This window comes from Megalops cyprinoides, chromosome 25 (assembly GCF_013368585.1).
Source record: "Megalops cyprinoides isolate fMegCyp1 chromosome 25, fMegCyp1.pri, whole genome shotgun sequence".
NCBI classification, from domain to species: Eukaryota; Metazoa; Chordata; class Actinopteri; order Elopiformes; family Megalopidae; genus Megalops; species Megalops cyprinoides.
This window is the reverse complement of record NC_050607.1, coordinates 11,880,445-11,904,539: the sequence shown is the minus strand read 5'-3', so window position 1 is coordinate 11,904,539 and position 24,095 is coordinate 11,880,445. Positions and strand designations below refer to the sequence as shown.

General features: G+C 46.5%; 1 protein-coding gene across 6 annotated transcripts in view; it reads right to left on the bottom strand.

The window, feature by feature from the left end:
- grip1 (glutamate receptor interacting protein 1) overlaps positions 1-24,095 on the bottom strand; it is a 216,954-nt gene that overhangs the window by 60,308 nt on the left and 132,551 nt on the right. Inside the window, exon 1 of one of the 6 annotated variants that reach the window (XM_036519976.1) lies at positions 14,629-15,000. The exons of the other annotated variants lie outside the window; for them this stretch is intronic. Within the exon in view, the coding sequence (XP_036375869.1) occupies positions 14,629-14,683 (55 nt within the window). The 5' untranslated portion in view covers positions 14,684-15,000. Of the gene's footprint in view, positions 1-14,628; positions 15,001-24,095 lie in introns of those variants that run through there. 6 annotated transcript variants of the gene reach the window in all.

Below are 24,095 nucleotides of genomic sequence, written 5' to 3'. Positions count from 1 at the left end.
TCAATGCATTGGGAACAAAGGTGGTAAACATCCAAAATTAATAACCAATCACCAACATTGCATCACTAATCTGCTCTCCTAATCAGCATTTCCAATGCTTCTGATGATGTCTCGTTTGTACTATGGACCTGCAGACCATTGACAAGCAATGCAGTGCAAATTAGATTTTATTTTCCACGTGAATAATAACTGAATTCACTTCTACTATCATACATGCCTGCAAATGTACCATCTATTCTCACAGATTTGGAGAATGCTCTGTCTTTTGATGATGTATAAGTCTGTACTGACCCTCAGAACTGAAATCTGAGATGATCTAAAGATGCCTAAAGAAAGCCATGTGATGGAGGACCATGTCTCTCCTTAATACAGACTACATGACCAAAAAAAACACTTCTCTTGAGGATTTAAAAGATTTTCTACAGGCTTTACAGTCTACTTTTTAAACATTATCCTCTATCGGGTTCCTCCACAGACGAGTCAAAAATACAAGGGCGAAGCCATAAAACACAGTGGCCACCAAAATAAACGCTGACACACAGGCTACCTCTCGAAGCTATTTTCGGCCCCCCCCCTTCAACTCTGTGCCCCCGCTCAGCACCGTACTCACCCACGTCGTTGCGGAAAGCCTGACTGACACCGCACAGGAACGCCATGGCGAGAACGTCTGGCAGGTGAGTGCGCTATAGCTACGGCCGGTTCCCCCGGACGGCGATGCAGGAAGGAAGCGTGCTCGCTGCCCCAAAGCGTGTCTCTCTCCCCGGCTCCTGGGCAGAGTCCTCACACCGCATGGTGCGGTCACCCCCCCCCCGCTCTGGTCGAGCGCCCCGCGCCACTACGCACCACACCGCGCTGGCAGCTGCCACAGCACTGAGGCGGCCCGGGAGACGAATCAGAAGAAGCAGAGCGCGGAGGAACCCTTAGTTCAGCTCACAGACTAAAAGGGCCGAAACACGGCTGTGGCGCCGTTTCCCCCCCCCGCCAACCACAGGTTTTGAGGTCGCCTGAGGTGGTTTCCAAAGTTGAAAGACAAAAAATTTCCAGCAAAAAAAACTACAAAAACGTGGCGAGTGAAGGAATTCCAGTCATCAGCTGGCAAGGGCAGCTGGCAAGAGAGTATTTCAGCAAAAGCTCGTCCCCCCTCCCACCCTGAGAATACCCGAGCCCACTGCTACCAGCGGAGCCAAACCCTCCAGGCAAGTCACTCAGCAACAGGACACATGCGGCGCACATGGACCCTGGCTGGGAGCGACGTTAGGGGTGAGGCGTTTGGAGAGGGCTCCCCGGACTCCACACGTCGGCTGGGACGAGAGAGTACCTCGGTGCTGCAGTGCTGGGAGAGAGGAAAGGATAGAGAGAGAGAGAAAGAGAGAGAGTGTGGTGGTGGGGGGGGGGGGGGTAGGCGCACCAGGCTGTCAGCCTGTCAGGTCACACTATACCCAGTCATGCATAGCACCCGGCTCATTTGGGGAGGAGGAGACGCAAAAAAGCCACCGCTTTTGGGTTTTTTCGCACACACAGCAGGGGTAAGAAATTAAGACTTTCTCGCGTCCTGCGGAAAACTACGCACCGGCTCCTACAGCCGGTTAATTAAAAAAAGCTTTCATGTGCCGGCGCTAGGCGGTTCTGGAGATTTACATGATGAGCTCTGACATGTGTCTGTGCGCAGTATGGGAGAGGGGGTGATTTTTCTCCCCCTCACAAAAAAAAAAAAAATACAAGATGGAGCCAGCTATAAATGGCACATAGTGAGGGCTAAATAAAGGCCCTTTGAAAACCCCGTTGTCCTGACACGCTTTCAGTTTGAAAATTCACTTCGCACATCAGAGATAAAAATATTTTAAAAAATGCCACTGATCAAACTGGCTAATTTGCCACAGAGTGCACCTCACCATCCTCATTCAAGGCTCCTAGCAGTGTGATCCTATTGTAACAACGCTGAAGCATCGCCAATGACCATTACCCTCTCAGTTGATCTGGCAACCCCAACCGCATGGCACAAAAGCACCACAAGTGTCACACAAAAATAAATGGCCCTATTATTTTTAGAGAGCTCACTGTGGCTTTTACAGCCACTGCCAGCCAGCTTTCTCCACCCCGATATAAAGGAGTGTGAGGTGCTTCGTTTTTTTCGCAATCTGCAATGTGTTTCATTGCGGAGTGGTGAGGCGGGACGTCCTGGGATTAAGAGCCCTTAAATTTTACATGGGCAGTGCCAGCCAGTCACTTCGTGTCACGCTCAACTGAGAACGTTCCCCACCAACGCGGATGAGATCAGCATAGAGACTATGCACTAAATATAAAGAGAGAGTGCAAGTAAGGAGTGCTATGTAAGCATACTAGAAAAACTCTCACACTGGTCATGAGGGAAGATCACACAGAGAGGCCAGAGTTTGGCAATGATTCCTTCTGTTGATCAGAAAATCTGTTGATCAGACATATTTTGTGGCCTTATTCAGGACATACTGTGAGGTGAATGCACTATGTGTATAAAGGTATGTTGTTAAACTGTGAATTGCCATTTTGGGACGATAGAGAAATTCTGCATCCTGGTTCGGATGTGATCTCTCTGCACCTCCAAAGAGAAGCAGAAGTGGGGAGAGAGAGGCTTCTTTACTCTGCAATGCAGATGAGCCAGTCCACAACCTTGCCTTGTCAGAGAGGCACCACCACCCAACAGATCAGAAAAGATAACAGACTGAAAAAACACTTTCATAGATTTGCATTTTCAGACTGATTTTAATTTGTTTGAATCTTTCACGGTAGATGCCCCTAGCTGATTTATGTGTTAATCGTTCTGAGTGTTGTTTTGCTTTCCCTGGTCAATTTTTATGGATTGCTTTACCCTCTGATTTTATTCAGGTAAAGAGGCCTCCTTTGTTCAGAACTGCTGTTTGGCATGAATGCCCTGACTAAAATGTATTATTAACTGCATTATTACCATTGTGACTTTATTTAGTATGGTTATATTGACGACAGTTATTGTTAATATGAATAGCTTTATACAGCATCATATTCTGAATCATATTCCATAAGAAACCTAATGAAGCAGTAATGTTATAACCAACTCTTACTTATTCCATGAGGATGCTTGTAAGCAGTATTTGCATATGAAACAAAAAAAAATCATTCTTCCTTATCAAAATAACCCTGAAATCTTCACTTTCACAGTATCATGTTCAGATTGATGTCGTCAGAGGCAACTCCGCTCATGGTAGAAGCCTTAAGGGAAAACTGGTGAATAAACAAACTGTAAACGAAATATGGGAGAAGCTATCATTTACACAACCTTTACACATCCTTTAAACAACCTCAAATTAAATTCGGTCACCTTGATCTAAAGTCACGAAGAAAGTCACACAGTGATATATCAGTAAAATATCAGCTCCAAGGAGATCACGGCTCATTTCTCATTGTCTCATTACCCTGTTGAGGAGAAGCGGAAAGTCACAGTTATCTGCATTTATTAACATGAATATAAATATAAACATAATATTAAATACCACCAATGTGCGAATATTGTCTTCACCGCTTTGCCTTGTACAGTACAGATGCACTAAAAAGCAGTGCTATTATCTATGGAAAAAGCCCAGCTTCTGGCCTTGCCTCAGCGTAGCACTGTCCCTTATAAAATAAGGACAGATTTACACTGGATGCTAGATGGGATGAGATTGCGCAATTGAGTAAAATCCATGCACCTAGTCAGCGCTGTTTGAACAGAGCTGGTGGAATGCTCCATTTTTATTCACAGATTTTTTTTTTTAAAAGTGAGAAAGAAGCATAACTGTTCAGTAGACTGCAACAAATGACTCCCTGTTTAGGCCTCAGCGACAGTAAAATCAGTTTAGTTGATTTCCTGTGACAACGTTGTGTTGACCTCGGGGCTAGTGCGCATTTTCATGCTGGGTTTTTAAAAGCACTCCAGTCAGTGGTGATGCAAAGTCAGGCTTTGCAATGACTGCTATGCTACGATGCCTCCTGCTCTGACATCACAGTGAACTTCCAGAGGTGCTTTGTTAGTAATGTACTAAACCTGAATATATACAGACCGAAAGCAATAAACACAGACAAAGAAAGTAGCAGAAATTTAAATGGATCTGAACACTGGAATGGAAATGACAACAATCTGCAGACAGAAAACATTGGAGGAATATCCATATAGAGTGTATATGGCAATAATTGCCATACACAGGATAGAAAGTAGGACAGAAATGACAATGGTGATATACCTGATCTTCCAGTATATTCCAGTTATTTTAAAAATCATGCTTATATTTGGAGAAGTGTTCAAAATTCAAACCCTGCAATGCATGTGTGATTTCTGCAGCCCTAACTGTATCTAATCTGACCTGTCCATCGGGTACATGGCTGTAGTGCAGCTGAAGAGGCTTTCTGAGGTTGGGTGCATTTGACTGAGCCTGTATCTCACTTGGATGTGAGGAACATATGCAACATTGGCTGCAATAACAAGAAGATGTTATCAAAAAGTCTCTGAACATTACAAAAAAACATTTTCCAAAGAAAATGGAGATTCATCTGCTTCAGATAACGCTGTTTGAAAGTGCCAAGCCTCCAAATTGCAAACAAAATGACACAAATTGCACTTCTCCTCTGTGACCGGTCTAAAAGCTTCATAAAACGTTTCTTAAATTAAATTTTCATCTCGTTGAAATCATGAATTATTATGAATGAATAGAACATTGCTCCCTACTTTGTTAAACATAAGGCTTTTTCAGCCAGTCAGTGACTTCTGACTTCTTCAGAAATTCTTTAGAATTGTATTTCACTGCATGCTCTCAAGAAGGGAGTAAAATATCAAAAGATACCATACAACCATTGCAACTGCCAATGTCTTTAACAGTCTGCTTGCATGTTGTTAACTCATTTACATTAATGGTTTAAAGATAAAATGAATCAGATATAGAAAAGATATACGCACAGCGAGGTATGCGCCTGCTCCCAAGGAGCAGCTGTGAAAGACTAGCTTGGAGAGTAGGCGAAATAATGTATTGTATATTTGAGCCTTCTTTAAACAGTAGTGTTACGTATTGGGTAGAGCAGAGTTTTAGGAATGTGTTAAGTTAGGCAATGACAGACATCTGTCACAAAAAAGCTGATTCAGGCTCTCATGCAATCAATCCAATTAAGAGTGCTGTCACGTTGTAATGTTCAGGTACAGTAAACTAGATTGTTTCCAGTGGTGTAAAAAAAATTGGTGGGTTTCTTTTGGCTCCCCCCCCCCCCATCTACCAGTATATCAGATTTGGGATCCAGGCCATATGACAAACGACATGATTTCATTCCTTTGATGTTTGATCTCTGAAGGGAATACCCTGCACTCACGTATCTCTTTGGTTACTTTAGTTCTGCACAGTTCAGCGTCTCTTTTGAAGTTGTTCAACACAAAGTGAAACAACAAGAGGCTTCCTTGCGAATGGGCTTCCCCTCACCTGCCCCAATTCACACCGTCTGACACCGACGGCTTCTGCTGTAACCACCATACGAACTGCTCAAAAACACATGCCCCTCTATACCTGTTCTGAAGACAGCTGCTTCAGTCTGCTTCATTTGGACAACAGCCTGAGAGTCAAGTCAAACGCAAATTGAAATGGAAATTCACATTGATGTCCTGAGCTCACATGTATGCTGTTTCCTTCAAATTCCTTTTGTATTCTGATCTTGGTATATAGTGCATAGGAGCAAGCACAGGTATTTTTAGAAACACTGGAAACAGGTGAGAGAGAAGCATATGGCCTTACATTATTTATATGCCTAGCAGACATATCATCCATTTACAGATGGATGCTTGCTGAAGTAATCTGGGTTAAGCATCTTGCTCAAAGGTATGGTAGCACCCCATCTGGGAATAAAACTAGCAACCCTTGGCTTCCAACCCCAGCTTTTTACCACTACGCCACACTTCTGCCCAACAGAGATAACGAATGTAGGGAAGCCAGGTGTTGTCCAGTCTATCTCTCGCTCTACCGGTCTGATGACACTGTGTGACTGTCTCTCTTCTGCAACTGGTATCGTGATGGAAAGCCAAATACAGAATCTACCCTCTCTGGATCTTCTCTCTCACTGAGGAAGCAAAGATGAACCAACGGCTGGAGATAAGTTAAAGATCAGAGAACCCCTCAAAAGCTCTCTCTTGTGATTTCCAGCTATGGCCAAGCCATGCCACTTATCACAGAGAACAGGCTGTTTCCCAGAATTCTGGCCAAATTCCCACACCGGCTCTCGGAAATCCAGCCACCTAATTATCTCTCAGTATAACTGGCAAAATAAATCCCTGCCTCTCCACCTCAGCTGATGTGTGGTGAGAGTTCTGGTGCTAAATGACAGCCGTGCAATATCAAGCTGGGTGCTTCACACTGGAGGTGGAAGTGGAGTTCCCCACCCTTTCTGTGTGAAGTCCTTTGATATCAACAGTATATGATGTAAATAAAATCTGTTATTAATATTAATATCTTAAGACACATGTGACCAGTCCTCCCACAGACTGCAAACACAGCTGGGGTTCAATTCAGAACTGTGCCACATGTCTGATTTAAAATCAAGTGAGGATCTAAAATTGAGGAAAATAACCCAGAGAGAAAACGCACACCAGCTCCGGAATTCAAGTGGACACTCTGAATATAATAGCTCTCCGAGTTTCATTTGATTTCATTCATTGAGTTATTCATTACAACTCAGAGCTGTCGCTACGATATCACAGTGCCACGGCAAACGGCACCAAAGCTGATGAAACAAAAAAAAGAAGAAGTAAAAGAAAAAAGAAAAAAGCTGCTATATTAAATCCACACATGCTTCGCATCGAGGGGAGAGGAAGCTGCCTGGCTGGGTGGGAGAGGATTACGCTCCCTGGGAGGGAAGAGCTTGGGTGCCTGCCGAACACAAAAACCTCAGAGGAGGGTCCTTGTCACCGGCCAGGTTGCCTCTGCTCTTGGCAGAAGCACAAACAATGCAGCCATTTGGTGCCCGAGCCTGCAGGAGAGCTCATCTCCTCCGTTTCAAACGGACCCTCCTGACTGAATGGACTGTGTGCATGGAGCTACAGGCCACAACAGCGGGTGGGCGGGTTCATTAGACTCCATTACATTATTGTCATTTAGCAGACACTCTTGTCCATAGAGACTGTCTACAATTATACAGCTGGATATTTACAGAGGCAGCAGTGGGTTAAGTACCTTGCCCAAGTACAACAGCAGTGCTGCAGCGGGGAATCAAACCAGCAACCTTTCGGTTACGAGCCTTACTCCTTACCACTATGCTACACTGCCGCCTAAAGATGGGAAGGGTTCAAAGATGGGAAGGTCAGTCTTGCACCCTTGATGGAGGCACCTGTATAGCTTCAGTAAAAATTCAGCCACGTGTGTAACTATACGGGACACACATACAGTGGGGAGAGCGTATTCTGTGCAGGTCTAGTGATGTCATGACAGCCTGGCCCACCCCCAGGCCCACATCAGTTCCCACTCCTCAGTGTGGGGCTCCTCCTCCAAACTCGTGCCCTGGTAAGCGGTTCAAGGCCATCACTGCCCCAGCAATACACCATCGACCCTGCCAAAGTGTTTGGACTCCCCCAAAGAGCCCTGTCCCCCCAAAAAAAACCCTGTGCCCGACAAAGAATCCAGTCCCCCCCAAAGAGCCTGCATCTGCTGAATGAGACACTGCAGAGTGAGGGCCCGTCATTCACAGGCGGTCGTTCAGTTACTGGGGCACACAGCAAGGCTGGGAGTCCAGGTGCGCCGCAATGCATTAATAAAAAGGCCCACCGTGCGGGAGCTGCACCATCTATTCTTCATGGGATGGGATCCCAGCACTCACAGAAAACCCCATCCTGCCCTGCATCCGACCCCGCTTCCTGCCAGCTGCAACCCTGACAGCCCACAGAGAGGGCTAACTCACTCAAGAGCACCCAGCGATGAACTCCTAATTAACCCCTTCAGGTCCGCACTTTGTACAGAAAGGTGTATAGAGGCTCCAGGCAGTGTCTCTGGCTGCCATCTGCCATTTCACTGCAAATGTACATTTCATCTGTTGTTTTGGTAAAATGAGCCGGGCACAGACGACGCTTGTGCCTGCATAAACATATGACACTCTCCTGCTACTGCTACTAGCAGAGTAAGACTCTCATTAGTTTTCAGGTGAGCGGCTCGTCTCCTAGACGCCTCAGCTCTTTCCTGGAGACGGCCGCTTCCTGATGGCATGGGTACGTTGCCGAGAGGTGGAGGCGCGGTAAATAGCTCTTCCAGATCAATACCCTTCTGCTTCTCCCTGAAGCCAAACAGGGTGTCTGCTCTGGACAGCCAGCGCCTCCAGATCTTTCCACGGCTCTGAAGGAGAGGTTACCACCCCTCTTCGCTGGCTGCCAGCAGGACTGTTTGACCTTAAAGATAAACTCTAACAGGCATGACCTTTTCAGACCAACGGTGCGGGGACTTTATGAATTCAGTAAAAAGTGGCTGAAAAGCCCTGGGCTTCATTATGCTTTGACGGGAGACAGGAGGTAAAGTGGAGGGACGGGCGGAGATCTGCTCCACCTGTACACTGCAGCGGAAAACCCGCTGAAAATAGACAGCTGACCTCACTGCAGGGCCACAGCACTCTGTTTAAGTGAAACCCTGCCTGCATGCAGAGCCATAATGGTGCATTATCAAATCAACGCCGAATGGCACATTTCACTTTCGCTGTTCTTCCTTTTCCTTTTGGGGGCAGCGGGGGGCAATGGCAATTTGCCATTGCGGGAAATCAAAAATGAAGGAGGACAAGAAGGAAGGAAGCACTGGCTAAGGAGGAGAAAAAGCTCCCCTCTCCGTTGGTCTCCGAGGGAACGCTGAAGATAACCGGCGTGGTGGATTGAGAGTGACAGGAAACAGCCTACCAGACGGAGCGAGAGCCGCGCTCGGTGGTGAGGCTGCTGGGCTGCTCCCACGGGCACCTTGGCCCTGTCCCGATTGTTCCTCTAAACTAAAAGCCCGCACAGCCCCCGGAAACCTAGGGAGATTAGCAGGGCAAAATGCTTCTTGAAAAGTTTGCCTTTTCAGCCGGGGGGCATGGCAAATACTTTTTGTCCATGTAGGTGGAATGGAAGTCCTTTACTGGTGCATTCTGGCAAACTCATGCAATTTCATTTTTTGTGTGTCTGCAGTTTTTTGTGTGTTCTAAAATAACACTGTGCAGCTGAGATGTTGAACAGCACACATATATATGTGTCCTCTCATTTATGTATATAGAGACATCTCTGCTAATACTCAGACCGGATGGCAGCCCCAAGCTTCTCTCCTCCATTTCTCCTCCAAAGGCTCACAGCTTAGTACAGCTTCAGCCACTGTGCATTAGGATTTAACATTATGCACCTGCACTTTACAGTCATGGGGGTGGGGACCCTTGGCCAATTCAACCATTGCTGTCTCTGAGGGCTGGGAGGCGGGACTATTGTCAAGTGACATGCATAATCCAATCAAAAGACACATAGAAAAGTGGGGCGTGAACACAGAGGGGTGCTGTGAGGTCCCACTTCCAGCCTGTTTGCAGCGTACACGCCGGAGCGGCATCTGCGCAGGAGCAGCATCTGCCACTGAGGAAAGCACATCAAAGGGCTCTCCTAATGGGATGGAAATCGGACATAATTCTGAGCGCTCCTTCCCTGTGGACTCCCACTCTGTGAGAGCCGGGGGTGGGGGGAGGCTGTGGCACGGCAGGCCTGCCATGTTCGGTAATGACGCTAATGAACACCTCTGTTCGGTGTTGGCGGGAGCGGCCTGCCCTTCGCTGGCAGACAGCTGAACAGAGCCGGCGCTAAATGGGGTGTGATATTTCGCCGGCCGAGCCTAATCCGCCCCGACAGCCGCAGCTCCCTCTTGCTGCAGAGAGGGGAAATCGCGTTTAAACTGCTACGCACCGTCCGCCCCCACACACACAAACACACCGGCCCCCGCCCTCGCCAAAGCGCGGGAACCGGGCGGCGGTTATGAATTCCGAACACACACACGCGTGTGCTCTGAGTTTAAGCTGTGAGCCCAGATGCCCACAGGGTTGAGCCGGGCTGCCTCAAAGATCGCGCCCTCTCTGGAGAAACCCCCTGCTTCCCGCTGCTAATACGGGGCAGGATGGAATCAAAACACGCCACTCCAGCTGGGGCAGCATCAGAGCACCGCTGCTAAGCCAAGGTCAAAGTGAATTCATCCGAGCTCAATCTGCCAGCTGCCAGAGCACAAACACTCAGCTCTTAACCTTTAAAACATCCCACGCGCTCCGCAAATGCATCCCGAGAACAGTCAACACCCCAGCAAACAGAGAACCTCTCGCTCCTCTGTGTGGAGAAAGTTAGAAAAGGGGGGAGTTGCGACAAAAAAAAAATATATATATGACAGATTCTACTTCTGAGTGTACCCATCACTTCAATGGCCTCAATGTCTGTGCTGTAATACTAAGCACTCCACTGGGAATACAGCTCATCCCAAGAAGTGAACACTTCCACAATTTTTTCCTACAAGTGCCTGGCACATACATGGCAAGAATCAAAGCCTGCTTTACATCTACATCCTTCTGAGACACTCCTTTGTGAGCTAACACCTTCCTTGCACTGACTAGTTGAGTGAATATCAAGCAGAGATGAAACAACTGTGATAACTCAAAGGGCTAAGGGAAAGAGGGCAAATGTAGATTCTCTACTCAACTAGCCTGCTAGCCCAGTTGGCCATGGATTGACAACTGCCAACAATTTTTTTTTTTTTTTTTAGGTCAAACAGCCTTGAGGGAACGTGTACATTATTAAAAAGACGAAGACAGACGAAAATTTACGAGAAGGGAAGACCGGACACAGAGACGGTACTCACTCAGGAACTTCTGCTTTACAAGAAGGGAAGACTTATGGAACTTATGCAAGAACTTCTGCTTTTAATCAGCATCTTTGAAGGGCCTTCAAAAGGGCAGTAAAGGTGGTGATGGAAGCTGGTGCTGTCAGTGGGAATAGAAAAGGTCAGGCCACATTTACGGAGCAACATCCTACAGGTGCTGGTGCTGGAGTTCCTTGCCACTCCAGGGAGAGGCCAACCAGAGATTCCCAACAAGGAAAGGAATCTCCAACGCTGAAGTGCACCCATACTGAATACTTTTATGGGTAAGCAGGACTGATGCTAACTGCAAAAATCCTCAGCATAAAAAACAGTAACATAATGAACAAGTGATGGATGTGTATGTTTATGAAATGATGCCAGAAAGGCCTGTAATGATGCAAAGCAAATGTACGATAGCAAGGGCTGGCACAGTGCTCCGTGGCCCAGGAACAGACATCGAGGCCTGGAGCAGGGAGCGCCGCTTGGCGCAAGTAATCAAAGCATGAAACAGACTGCAGACCTGAAAATGGAGAGGTTTTCTGCAGCATTCGCAATTTGCACATCAAGGTATGGGGAGGGAGGCAGCATCGGGGTACCGGTGTAACCAGTGAAAAGGATTATGGCATGCCTATATTTGCAGGCCTACATGCATTCGATGGTCTCTGCCAAAGCCCTGCTAAATCTATCAGTGCCAAGACATTGCAACTTTGATAAGTGCCTCTGTAGGGTGGAATCAGGGCAAGAACATGCCTGCAGACTCAATCACAGCCTGCCTGAGACAGCCCTCAAAATGAACCCCTCTGCTTATTCTCATTCCAGCCCTGGATTTAGCATCCTGTGACCATGAGTAGAACAAAAAACGTAATTCTTTAAATAATAACTCACTGGCTGTGAGATGCTTGCCAAAGAGTAGTTTTGACAGCATTTCAATTCATGCATATCAATTCGGATGTGATGAAATATCACAATAAAATAAATCTCCCAGTTCATGCAAGATGATATTTTCTCCGAAACTATATCCCCTCATTTTACTTCTACAGTATGCTGTTGGAAGCAATGTCAATCTTTGATTGAAAATGCATTTGCTGTCATTAGGACAGATGAATCATTTTCAAACCGTCAATTTGGTTTTATTTCATTTTCCTTATTCTTAATGCAAATGGACTCTGCTTATTCCAGCCCACAGGTTAAACAAGGTGGGCAGATCAAAAGAACTTCAGTCACTACATTCATAAAAGATCCGCACTCTCCACTTCTTAATAAAAATGAGGCTAAAAGGATTAGTGGTTCTGGCACACCGCTGTTATCAGTGGAAAGGTATTACTTTTATTTTGCTTACACATTTACCCTGTGTGAGAGGTCACAGAATACAAAAGCCGTGTATAAATGGCCAACCCAATGTCTCACCAGAGAAGCAAGGCCCTTAGCATTGCTGTTGCAGCAGGTACTACCCTGGCACTGCAACAAAGCCCAAATGCATGCTCTGATAATCCAGGAGAAACACACTCTCTCACTGCAGTACCTGGAGCCTGCCTGGAATATGTAAGACAAAGGCACTCACTCTCGCTCTCTCTCACTCGCTCTCTCTCTCTCTTTCTCTCTCTCTCTCTCTCTGTCTCTCTCTCTCTCTCTGGCAACCTCTGCAACCCACCACGGAGCTGGGGGAAAGGCATCTATCTGCCCATCTCGTTACTATGCAAAGTGCTGAATGGGAACAGGAAACCAGACAGATAATGTGAACCCCAAGAATCACCATATGCAGTGTTCTGAGGGGGATAAGAATACAATGATAGTAAAACACCGACTGTGTGTTTAACCAGATACATCTTTCCAATTGACATTTTTGTAGAGCACAATTGCATTTCTTTCAATAAGTTGTCTGGTTTAAGGAATGTAGAACCTAAAAGCAAATAAATAAATAAATAAATAAAATCTAAGGACAGAAATGCAGCTTAAGAATCAGGTTATTACTCAAATTACATTTGTAATTTGTAATAGTTGAGATGCAATTCTATTGTAATCTATATTGTAATCTATGCAATTTCTAGAGTAAGAAAAAATATGTGAGTTTACAGTGTTTACAGTTTATTATAATCCATACATGTTAAATTTGTGATTATGTTAAACATCAAATCTTCTCTGTGGGACGTTTCAACTGGAACACCATTTGGGCAATTTGGAGTTATTGTGTTTTCTGATAAATGATCATTCCTATTCCTCAAACCATATGTGATATTTCTCGTGCCCTTTAGGTAAGAAATTTGCTCTAAGTAAACCTATTTAATCTCATTGGTTTAATGAAAGCTGTGCGCTGCTTTGATTGGGCGCCTTTCACCTCCATATGGAGGTTGTAGGAAGAAATGAAGGCTATAAACCTCATAATTGATCGAACCGAGGTATTCTCGATACGCAGTTAATCACTTTCAGCCTGTCACAAGCGAACCCTAGTGGCACGTAATATTTCCTCCAGTCATTCCAATAATTCGTCCTTGCAATTAGCATTCAGGAGCGCGGCCGCGGCACCGTACCGGCAATGTCACATGAACGCCCGGTTTCCGGCCCAAGATCCCCCCTTTGTCGGAAGACCGTAACCTCCCTCACCAGGAGGATACAAATGGATTCCATTAAAATATTCATGACTTTAACTAAACGTATCGTGTTACGTCCATCTTAGGGATATTGTCAGCCCAATGAGGCACTGTCTCTAATAACTCTGAGCAGATGAAGTTCACTCATTTCATACCTCAGTCTGACATAAGGTACCCATGTACGCATATAATTAATTCAAGTGGCACTAGTGAATGTTGCAATATACAGAAATTAAGCACGGCGGCAAGATATGATTTTAAAAAATACGAACACCATCATCACTGGAGGTGTGTTATTCAAATTTACATGTGGAATTTTCCAATGCATGAAAGTACCCTGTTTTTCAATGGCCATTATTTACAGACACATCAACCCCAACCTCATTGCACATATTGTAACATTTATTTACATCACATCACTACCCTCGCAGTAAGACATTGTTGAGCACTTTTCTGAACTAACGTGACATGTCCAAAAAGGACCGTGACAAAAGGAGGGATTAGATGGCCATGACAGGACAGGAACATTAGGCTTGGCTGTCAGTGAGGAGAATTCCGACGGCAGCTGGGACACCTGCGACGCAACGGGGGTCCCATCGATCGTCAGTTATCATGTCAGTAATGATCCTCTGCCACGCGGTCGCAGTCGCTGAGGACAACATTGATTGACTACGTCCTTCATTCCAAATAATACTAATAAAAGCATTCAGTCTTAGAACGCAACAACGCCGCAAAGGAAGAAAGCACTGTGTATAACACAAAGACACTGACATTTTCTTCGCGGAGAGCACGCTTAAGAGTGCTCTTTTGACTGCATCGTCGCTAAACTGAAGGCATCACGTACTGCACTGCAAAAACACGCGTGCACGTCTGTAAACATTGCGGTCTGCCCACAGTACTACAGCGCTACTCCCTGATAAATATTCATGTCGTCCCACACATGGGGAAAACTGCTTTAGAGCGTCTTTATGCCACAGGCAGCGTTGAAGTACTTCCATGAAGGGACTTATAAGCGCAAAGTGAACGATGCCCCGCGATTCGTATCCGTGCCTCGACCGATGCCTCTACTTCACTGCCAACCCCATCAGAACAGTTTCGCGTTCAAATGTCAGCGATTTCGTCCCACTGTAAAGACAACTTCCACGAGCACTGTGCACAACACCAACGACAAGGGAAGAAAAAGACATGCACGGTACCTTTATTCACTCTCCGCAGTATCTGACATCGGCACTTAAAAGAGACGGCTATCATTCTAGCTCACTGTGCGGCGTCAAGGTGCTCGGAGGGCTCTGGTGTGGCGGATGCAGTGCGCGGGCATCTAGATTCCTTGCACATAGCAGGATAAAGGTAGTCCCACCGGGAAGCGACAGACTTTTAAGCGCTCGCGGCGGTGCGGCGGCGGAGATCAGGTTCAAGAGCAGGATCGCAGCCCCTCTCTTTCACCCCGCTGTCCGAACAGCGAAGATTAGCGCTTCGCAATGACAAATCATATTTTCTCTCCCATAAAAATGACGGTGGATTAGAGGGAGCGCGCGTTACTGAAAGAGAACAGGCGAGCCTGCAGCGAGCTGCTGTCGCCTCGTTCTGTGCCATCTGAAGCGGGCTTTTAAAGTTGTATGTAAGCGCAGGGAGCTGGTTTATCCGAGACAAATTATTTTTCATTTCCATCAATGTTTTTTTTAACGGCAACCAGATGTCTGGCACCTTATGTAACCAATACACAGTACCAGGCTTACAATTGATGAGGTAGACAGATTTGGACCGGGTGTGGAAAGTGATTATAATGAAGCCTGGTGGTTTTGTTTCTTTATTTAGATAAGCAACCGAGCCAAATGACGAGGGAATTCAGACGAGCAGGCAAATGGAGATAGCCCACATTTCCTTTGAACCAACCAAGATGCAATTAATCCACTTCATTTGCGCTCTCATCCTCGCTCAAAACACTGGACTCCCTCTCTGGACCGAATTAGAGAAGTCATACGTTCACTTTTTTCATTCAAGCAATGAAATATATGTCGCCTTTGTTACACCCCCTTCCAAACCTCTGACTAATGCCTAAGGCATGCTTTTTCTTGTTTTTTTTCCCCCGGATGTTTAAATGTAAATTAAAAGGGTTAGAACATGTTAATTATTCCTTTTCATTTGTGATTAATCATGCATTTTGATGGCGCGAATAGGTTCCGACGAGATACATATATTTTAATCTAAAAACGTCAAATGGCTAAGTAAGTTAATTCTGGAAAAAATATCGGTGAGTCATTTAACATTTTCAAAGTTTTGTTCTAAATGCAAACAATCCCCTTGGTGCTTGTATAACTCTTGTATTCTGACGACACGACTGACCTCCACATTCAGTAGCGTTTGAAGTCCTTTGTAGACAATTAGGGCATTTGTTTCGCACTCCCTTCCCATTTCAACAAAACACTAAGATATAAATATGTGCAAATGCAAATGCATCACATATTCACAGTCTTGACACCTGTAATGTTCACTTTAGCCTGATTTTGCCATGCAGTGTGTACATGCCACGATTGCACTGCCTAATCTCTCACCCTTGCAGCAGACACGCAGGCATTTTAGCCTTGGGTCTTGGATTGAGGCGGGGATCAATGCTCCCAAAGAGAGGGATAAGGGTCTGATCTGGGATTACATTCTGATCAGATTACTCACACACAGCAGGCTGCGCTGGGAATGGAAAAATCTGGGCTGCAACGGGATTGCACAAGGGTTAATGCTGCGAGTTCTGGTACAGCATATCAGTGTCAAGTGTGTCGAAGACTCCCCCCCCACTCCCAACCCCCACTCCCATTCCCGCTACTCCTGCTCTGGAAGCTGGACCTGAAGTCCATCACTTTGTGCCAGACCAGGGCGTTCATGACAGACAGAGCCCAGGCACTACCCAACCAGGAGAGAGACCTGGGAAAATCCATTTGGCCATATGCATCCCAGGACAAATAAACGAGCTGTCAAGATCCACAGTGCGTGCTCATGGGTGCCGTGTTCTATTTAGAATGCCTTCCCCGGCAGGGGACTGAGTCTTACTTTGCCTGTCTGAGCAAGAGGGCTCTGTTTTTGAACTAATGGGGCTATGTCTCTCGTATGAAAACAGCAAATAACCGTATACCCTGCGGATGCTAAAGAAAACAGTTTCCCTTCCTGTCAGGGGACACGCCGTCTCCCCTGGTGCAGGTGTGCCTCTCTGCTGCGTGAGGACACATCTCCCTGCACACCTCTTCATCTGACGAAGAGGACATCCACTGCCTTCCAAGTCACCTCTTTCCTGTTTTGTTTGAAAACAAGCAGTTCTACAAGATGACAACTTTGATACAACACTGCATTACAGCAGGGAAATATCCTGCCAATGAGATAAATTTGTGTGTGTGTGTGTGTGTGTGTGGGCCAGAGAAATAAAGAGAGAGAAAATGGAGAGTGAATGGCATAAACATATCCCATCTAATTACAGAGTGGAAGAAGTGGAGCTTATTGAACAAACACTTGAGCACAAAACCTCACTAACTCTTATCTGGCAGAGGGTGTCTACTGAATGCAACCTTTACATTGCAGTCAAAGGCTGGATGGCGATACTCATTTCCCTGAACCTACACCCAGTTCAGAGCACTCTTACACATTTAATCTACTCCGCTTTGCCTGCATTGACTCACACAGATGCAGGTTATCTAAAAGTGACACGGCCCATTGCAGAGAGGACGAAAGGGGCTTGCCAGTGGGTTTAGTTTGCTGCACAAAATGGTGACGTTTCATATCTGAACAGAAGGTTATTTAGGAAGGAAAATATTCATTTAGACTCAACAGAGGATATGCCTAAAACCACTTAAGGCCCACCTTAAAAAAACGAGGAATTAATGAGCCTGTCTTTCAAACGGCATCGTAAGACAATCACTTGTGAGGCAATCAATGTTGACAATGAGAAGATAAAGGGGTCATCATTACGCGATATAATCAAGGCTTGCATATTTTCACAAAAAATGGAACACACCAGCGATAGACAGCCAGATGTTCATTATCATTTTTCTTCCCCACCCTAAACCTACTGCAAAAAGAGCTTCAATCATAAGGGAGAAAAGGTCCTGTCTGACTGGCTCCTGACTGGCTGCAATGATGTCAGCAGCCCCTAGTGGCGAGAATTGTCAGGTGCAAGAGAAATGCACTGGATTTGCGCTGTGATTTATATTACTGCTGAAGCGTTTCAATTTGCATAGTAATAATTTTTGGCCGTTAATGTATTCCTGTTATTCTATATCAGTACCTTCCTGAAATATTCTCCTTCCGAATGTGGATTTAATTTTACTTCTGAGCCAAAGCATCAATTATTATTATATATCAATTATTCGTAAGCTGCAGGGCTTCTTAATATTTAAATGGATCCACTGTAACTTTAGCATTCAGGTTTTTTGGCGTGCTTTGCTACAAGTTAACACTTCCCAGTTTGTTCTTTGTAATTTATTACTTTCAAAAGATGAGTGCAGATTCAATCTAATGAGCTCAAACGAAATGAGCAATTTCTGTGTCAGATAAGAAACACTGCAATTACATTATTGTCAAATAGATAAGACATCCTTCAAATTGCCACTTTTCTCTGGTGCCTGGAGCAAGACCTTCCCATCCATCTACACACACATCTTACGTGTTTGTGCCCTCACTGTGCACACAGGGAGTCTTTAAGGCGTGAAGGGTGGACTGGCGTTTGATGATTGTGACCCCTGCCTATCCGTAGCGGGGCCGGTTCATTTCTCACTTGACTTGCCTAATGGAATGATGTGCGGGGGCTGTCTGATCTACATCCGCTTTTACTGTCGGCAAGCTGCGAACCCAGAAACCCAGACACGAGTCTCTAACAAGTACACACCCGCGTGCAGACCTCCACACACACGCATGAAGACCCAGATAGAAACAGACTGACAGACAAACACAGACACATACACACACATACACACACCCTTCACAGACCTTGACAGAAACAGACCCACACCCACACACAACCTTACAGATCTTGACAGAAACTAATAGACACAGGCAGATAGACACACACATACACTCCCCACTGGTTTCTCCAGTTTGTCCTCACAGAACTTGACACTGTTAAAGCTACCATCTTCAAACAGTTCTTCTGAACTCCCTGTACTTTATCTGTTCAAGCCTTTTAATTAACGCAAAGTGAAATAATGGCAGATGCCTTGGTAACCTTCAGCCCTGGGAACCATGGGACGGCACTGGACTGAGAGAGACTGGCGGTGCCCTTGTGCTGTGTGCCACAGAAGCCAGTGCCGGCACTCTCCGCCAAGAGACTACAGCACCTTCATATACAGCTCTCCTTCTAAAACAGATGAATGCCCACTGCTCATCTCTTCACACAACACATCAACAGCAATAAATCTGGAAACCGAACCACATTAAGATTCATGAGCCACCGGTTATTCTCCTCCCCAAACAATGAAAGCTGCCACACTAAACACACCTCGTGTTCAGAGGAACACACACACACACACACACACACGTAGGTGATATGGAATCTTGTAAAACTGGGCATTTGTTACCAGAATATCAACATTCTCCATTCACCAGCGCGCTGATGTTGCACTCATAAAACGTGTGGCTCCAGATGTTAGGACGTGGAGCATTCAGCTGCCTGCTGCAGAAGCCATGACCTTGAAATGCTGTTTCCTGCACTGCTGCAGTGCAGCTGGGACTCAAAGGGTTAAGGATGTTTTTTCCTTTGAGAAAGACAAATGATTTAAACGGGTTTCACGCCCGTGACACATCTGCTGCATCAGAGGAAAAGTCCCTCCGTCAGTAAGATCGTATCTGCTGTGTCCAGTAACCTGGCCTTTTCTGACAAAGCCAACAGTAAGCAGTTTTGGGGGCAGAAATTAGACTTAAGCTAAGCTGGAGCTTACAGCAGTGACATAGCACATGGCCTCAAAATGAATATAGTTTAAATCCACAGGCTTGTATTGGTAATAAAATACAGTACGATTGACAGATGTGGTGTGTTGTGGTGTGTGTGTGTGTGGAAACAACCAACCACCTAACACAGAGAGAGCCATCAAATAGACAAAATAATTCCGCAACAAAGTTCCAGACATCAGAAGAAAGCGTGTGTCACACCGTTGTTGCTGGCATGTACCGCACCTCCAGGCTTTCAATCTGGCAGGAGGGAGCTCGAACAAAAGGCAGTTTCCGTCTCGACGGAACGGAAAGAAAAATAGCAGCAAATCGTTTCAACATCGTGTCCCTTTGATGTGAGGCGACATCAGAAAAAAAGTTTCCGGGTTAGAATTTACCTGCAATCTCTCCCTGGAGGAACACCAGCCATTGCTTTTTCTCAAAGCCCGCATTCATCATTCTACGTCAGGGCAGGAACTTGCTTTTAGAGAGAATTACAGAAGTGTGAAGCAGCTGTAGTGTGTCCAGATAAGGTACAGAAATACCTTCGGTAATCAGGACACAAGCCTGATATGGTCTCTTCAAGGGACAATGTCCGCGTAATGTGTCAAAAAAATGCAGGCTGGAAACATGCAGGGAATGAATATGATTGTGGCCAGAATAATCCATTTCGTTCAGCCTCATTTTTCCATCTCCGAGGGCAATGCATAACTATGGCTTTACACAGATGTTGTCATACATTTTAAAAATGCACGGCGAAGTTTCATGTGACGTGCTGTAGATCTGTCAAATAGAGTTAGAAATAACAAACACACCCATCACCAGCAGCAACCAAAGTAAATGTGATCAAGTTTGTCATTCACACTCTAAAGACCAATGACAGCACTGGAAAAAAGTAGCAATACTACCATGAAATAAATCAAAGACATTATCCGACAGACACAAGCCCAGAACACTCAACGCTCACATGCACATGAAGCAGCTTTAACCCAAAGATGCCAGGCCAATAGAAACACTCCTTGCTTCCCCTCCAGGCCCGGCTTCAGTACCTGGGTCTGGCTGCTGCTCCATGTCCGTCCGGGTCCGTGAGAAACAGATACAGGAGCAGCAGGAAGAACTGGCCGGGGAGGCCTGAGGGTGCTGCTGTGGTGACAGGACCTCTATTTCTGTCATCACTCCTGCAGTCTGTTACACTGTACACCGGGGTGTGTGTGGGGGACGGGGAGAGAGAGAGAGGGGGGGGGGAGGAGGAGGGGAGGGGGGCGCTCCTGACAACCCTGATCTGCTCAATCACTTCACAGTATTGACACCACCTTGGATGCCACGTGCAAAATCGGGTCCCATGCAGTTCAGCCAGTCTACCACCAGGGTGTGCTGGTGCGAAGAGCTGCCGAAAGAGAGGGAAACTGTCCGACACCAGATACAGGAGCCCTGCTCCTGTGCAGTGGTGGTGGTTGTCATGGAAATACACCAAAGAACTGGCCTTGAAGCACGCCTTCTGCCAAGTTCAGTCATGTTTAGGGCAGTCAGAGGGAACAGATGTGGTCCGTGACTGTTTGGGGAAACTGCACCAGCTCAGTCAGCCAACAAAACACAATTAGCAGGGCTTCTTCCAGAGGCTCTGGCTTCTTGAATAATGGAGAACGGCTGACCCCCTGTCAGCTGTGAGATGACCCTGAATGCCCTCACACACAGGCAGGGGGAAAATACTTCCCAGCATGTCTCTGCTTGGCTGAGCCCACATCAGTCCCCACAATATGGGGAAGAGAAGACTCAAACTGAGGCCCAGTAAGCCTGAGACAGAGCAGCAGGTTCACACAGACGAAAAGAAGAGGAAGGTGCCTCATCCAAACCCTGCCAGAGGTGCCCATGAGTTGTCAGGACAACCTACAGCTGCTGGCAGATGCTGGCGTGGGCGAGGGTCGATGCCTGTCGGCCCCGTTTTCCTAGCCTCCCACACTCTACCCATGGGGGCAGATCCAAAAAATCTAATCTAATCAAAGCAAATAGATGTTCTAGGAATGCGGTGAGTGGGCGCCAGGCACAGGCGGGGCCAGGGGCGGATCGTTAGTGTGTGAGAGGAACAAACGCAATTAAACACGTCCGCGGCAGCCTCGATCAATTGATAAACTTGACTCACTGCAGTAAATATATGGGACAATGGCGGCTTGATGGGGTGGTGGTAACACCCAACCGGATCCCAACATGGCCACACTCCCACAATTCCCGTAGGGGTCACCAACCTGACTGCTTCCCCCGGTCCCACCATTGTCCCCATCACAAAGCCCACAGAGGAATATGTTTTACTACCACACTGAACACTACAGACTCATTGGCCTGCACGCTTGTATTATTACTCTCAATTCGATGCTCTCTTTGCCTTACAATGCAAAATGAATGTTAAGATTTCCCTGAAGTCTCATTAATGGTATTTACAGTAAAACTCCTGAGAGTCTCACCGCTTCACTGCCACTTTCCTCCCCTCGTTTCTCTCCTACTGCTTTTCTCTCTGAAAAGATGCTTCTTACGGGTCTGAGTTCATACTCCACGACTTCAGAGAATCAATGCTCCACTCCACTGACGCGGCTTTAATGTCTCCCGCTGAGCATAAGGGGTCAGGGGCCCTTTTCAGAGCTGCTTACTTCCAAGGTTGAGCGTTTTACCTGTGAGTTTGATGGAGAAATGCACAGTGCATGCACAGTTCACAGTTCTGCATGTGAATACAAGAGGGGTGATTTGGGCTTTCCAGTGGAGGGGGCTGGGGTGGGGGTGGGGAGCTTCGGTATTTACGACGTTGTCGCTGCGACGCGCGACACGCTAACAACTGGTATGAAGGCTCCAGTGTGTGCGGGAGAGGAGAGGTGCTGATGGATGATGGGTCTCACTCATCCGTCTTCATCACAGCTGCGCATCTGGATGACGGGCAGGTCTGTAATCAGGCTGCAGGCCAGATGGGGAGTGCGTCTCTGTGTCTGTGCTCGCGTGAGAGAGCGGCTCTGTGTCCCACTGTGTGCATGACAGCTTAAGAGTGTGTGTGCGTGTGTGTGTGTGTGCGTGTGTGTGTGTGTGTGTGTGTGTGTGTGTGTGTGTGTGTGTGTGCGTGCGTGCGTGCGTGCGTGCGTGTGTGTGCATGCGTGTATGTGTGAGTGTGTGCGTGTGTGTATGTGCATGTGTTTGTGTGCGTGTATGTGTGTGTGTGTGCGCGTGTGTGTGTATGTGCATGTGAGTGTGAGTGTGAGTGTGTGTGTGTGTGTGTGTGTGTGTGTGTGTGTGTGTGTCAGATGGAGCAGGTCTGGGTGGCACACTGACCCACAGAGCAGCACTAACAGGTTGGAGGAAGCGTTTATGGCGTTTATGCCAGTGATTTGGGGTCAGTGCGCCAATATGAGGCGTGCACTAGCTGTTAAGAGTGGGAGGTGGGTAAAATGCACTGCTCTTTTCTAGGCCACTCCTCCATTAACAGTATTAGGGAGGTGAACCATGAAAAAAAAGAGACTTACTAAGCAGCATTAGTAAGGTAGTCTCTCCTCCATACTGATTCCAGATCAGGACTGTGAGAATATTCTTTTAACCCTCGGAGAAAGTCATCTATGTTCATTTACACAGTACATATCTGTCACAAAGTTTGGACAGTGAATAAAGTGGAATGGTCTTTAGAGAATGAAAGCAGAATTCACAGATTTATAGACTAATCCCTAATTATGGTCTCTGGATTAATCCCTGGATTAGTGTTTATGCCACTCTGTTCCTAGTGAGTCACAGTAACACATGCAAAATGTCCAAATTTCCCCAGGGAGTACCAATTTGAGGACCTTCAGCACACGATCACCTACATTCAGTTAGACTGAATGTAATAAAATAAATAAATAAATAACAATTAATCCAGTTATGTAAAAAATGAAACTAGAGGCATGACCAGCATGGACTCAGGAACTAATCTGTTCCTGTCATAATCTGGATTTTGTAGACAATTCAGTGACTACTTGTACAGTACCTTACTGTCATTGCCTATATGGCACTATGATAAGAAATCTATAGGTCTTTTTTTGGCATTTTCCTTATTGCTTTTTCCCCTTTTTGAATCTCAGATTATACTAGATTAATTTTGCCTGTCTGTAGCACCCTCTATGGATGCGCAGGAGTACTGAAGACAAATGCAGTCTTCTGATACACATGCATGCTTCTGAAGGCTGTTTTTCGCACTACAAGTCCCACACTGCACCACACCGGAGTGAACGCCGACTGGAGGAGAGCTATCACCCTGGTGGTTTGCAGGAGCCTCATCAGCCACTAGAGGGTGCTAAATGAATGGGACAGCTGATGCGGTGGCAGCGACCCCAAACCCAAGCTCACTCTGTACACTGACGGAAACAGCACTATGGCAGCGTCTGTGGTGCACACTGAGGTCACACTGCATCACTCAGCATAACCTCAACTGGAGCGCAGCTAACAGGGGACTGAGTCACCGCGGAAACGGTTCCACGGCAACATCGTGAAACTGTTCCACTGCCAGACGTGACAAAGCCTACAGAGCAGTGCTGCATTCCGCCGTGCAACAGCTGCTCTATGCGCCTGACGGACGATTGTTTTACTGTATCACCCTTATCTGTCATGGCTCCGGGCTTCGTGGCAGAGCTGGAACACTACGGAGCAGAGAGGTGAGTGCCGCCATGTCTCAGGCAGCGCCCAGGCCTGGGCTGCAGTCCCTCCAGGTGAGATACTGTGCCGATACCAGGGCAAGGGTCAGTCTCTCCCAGAG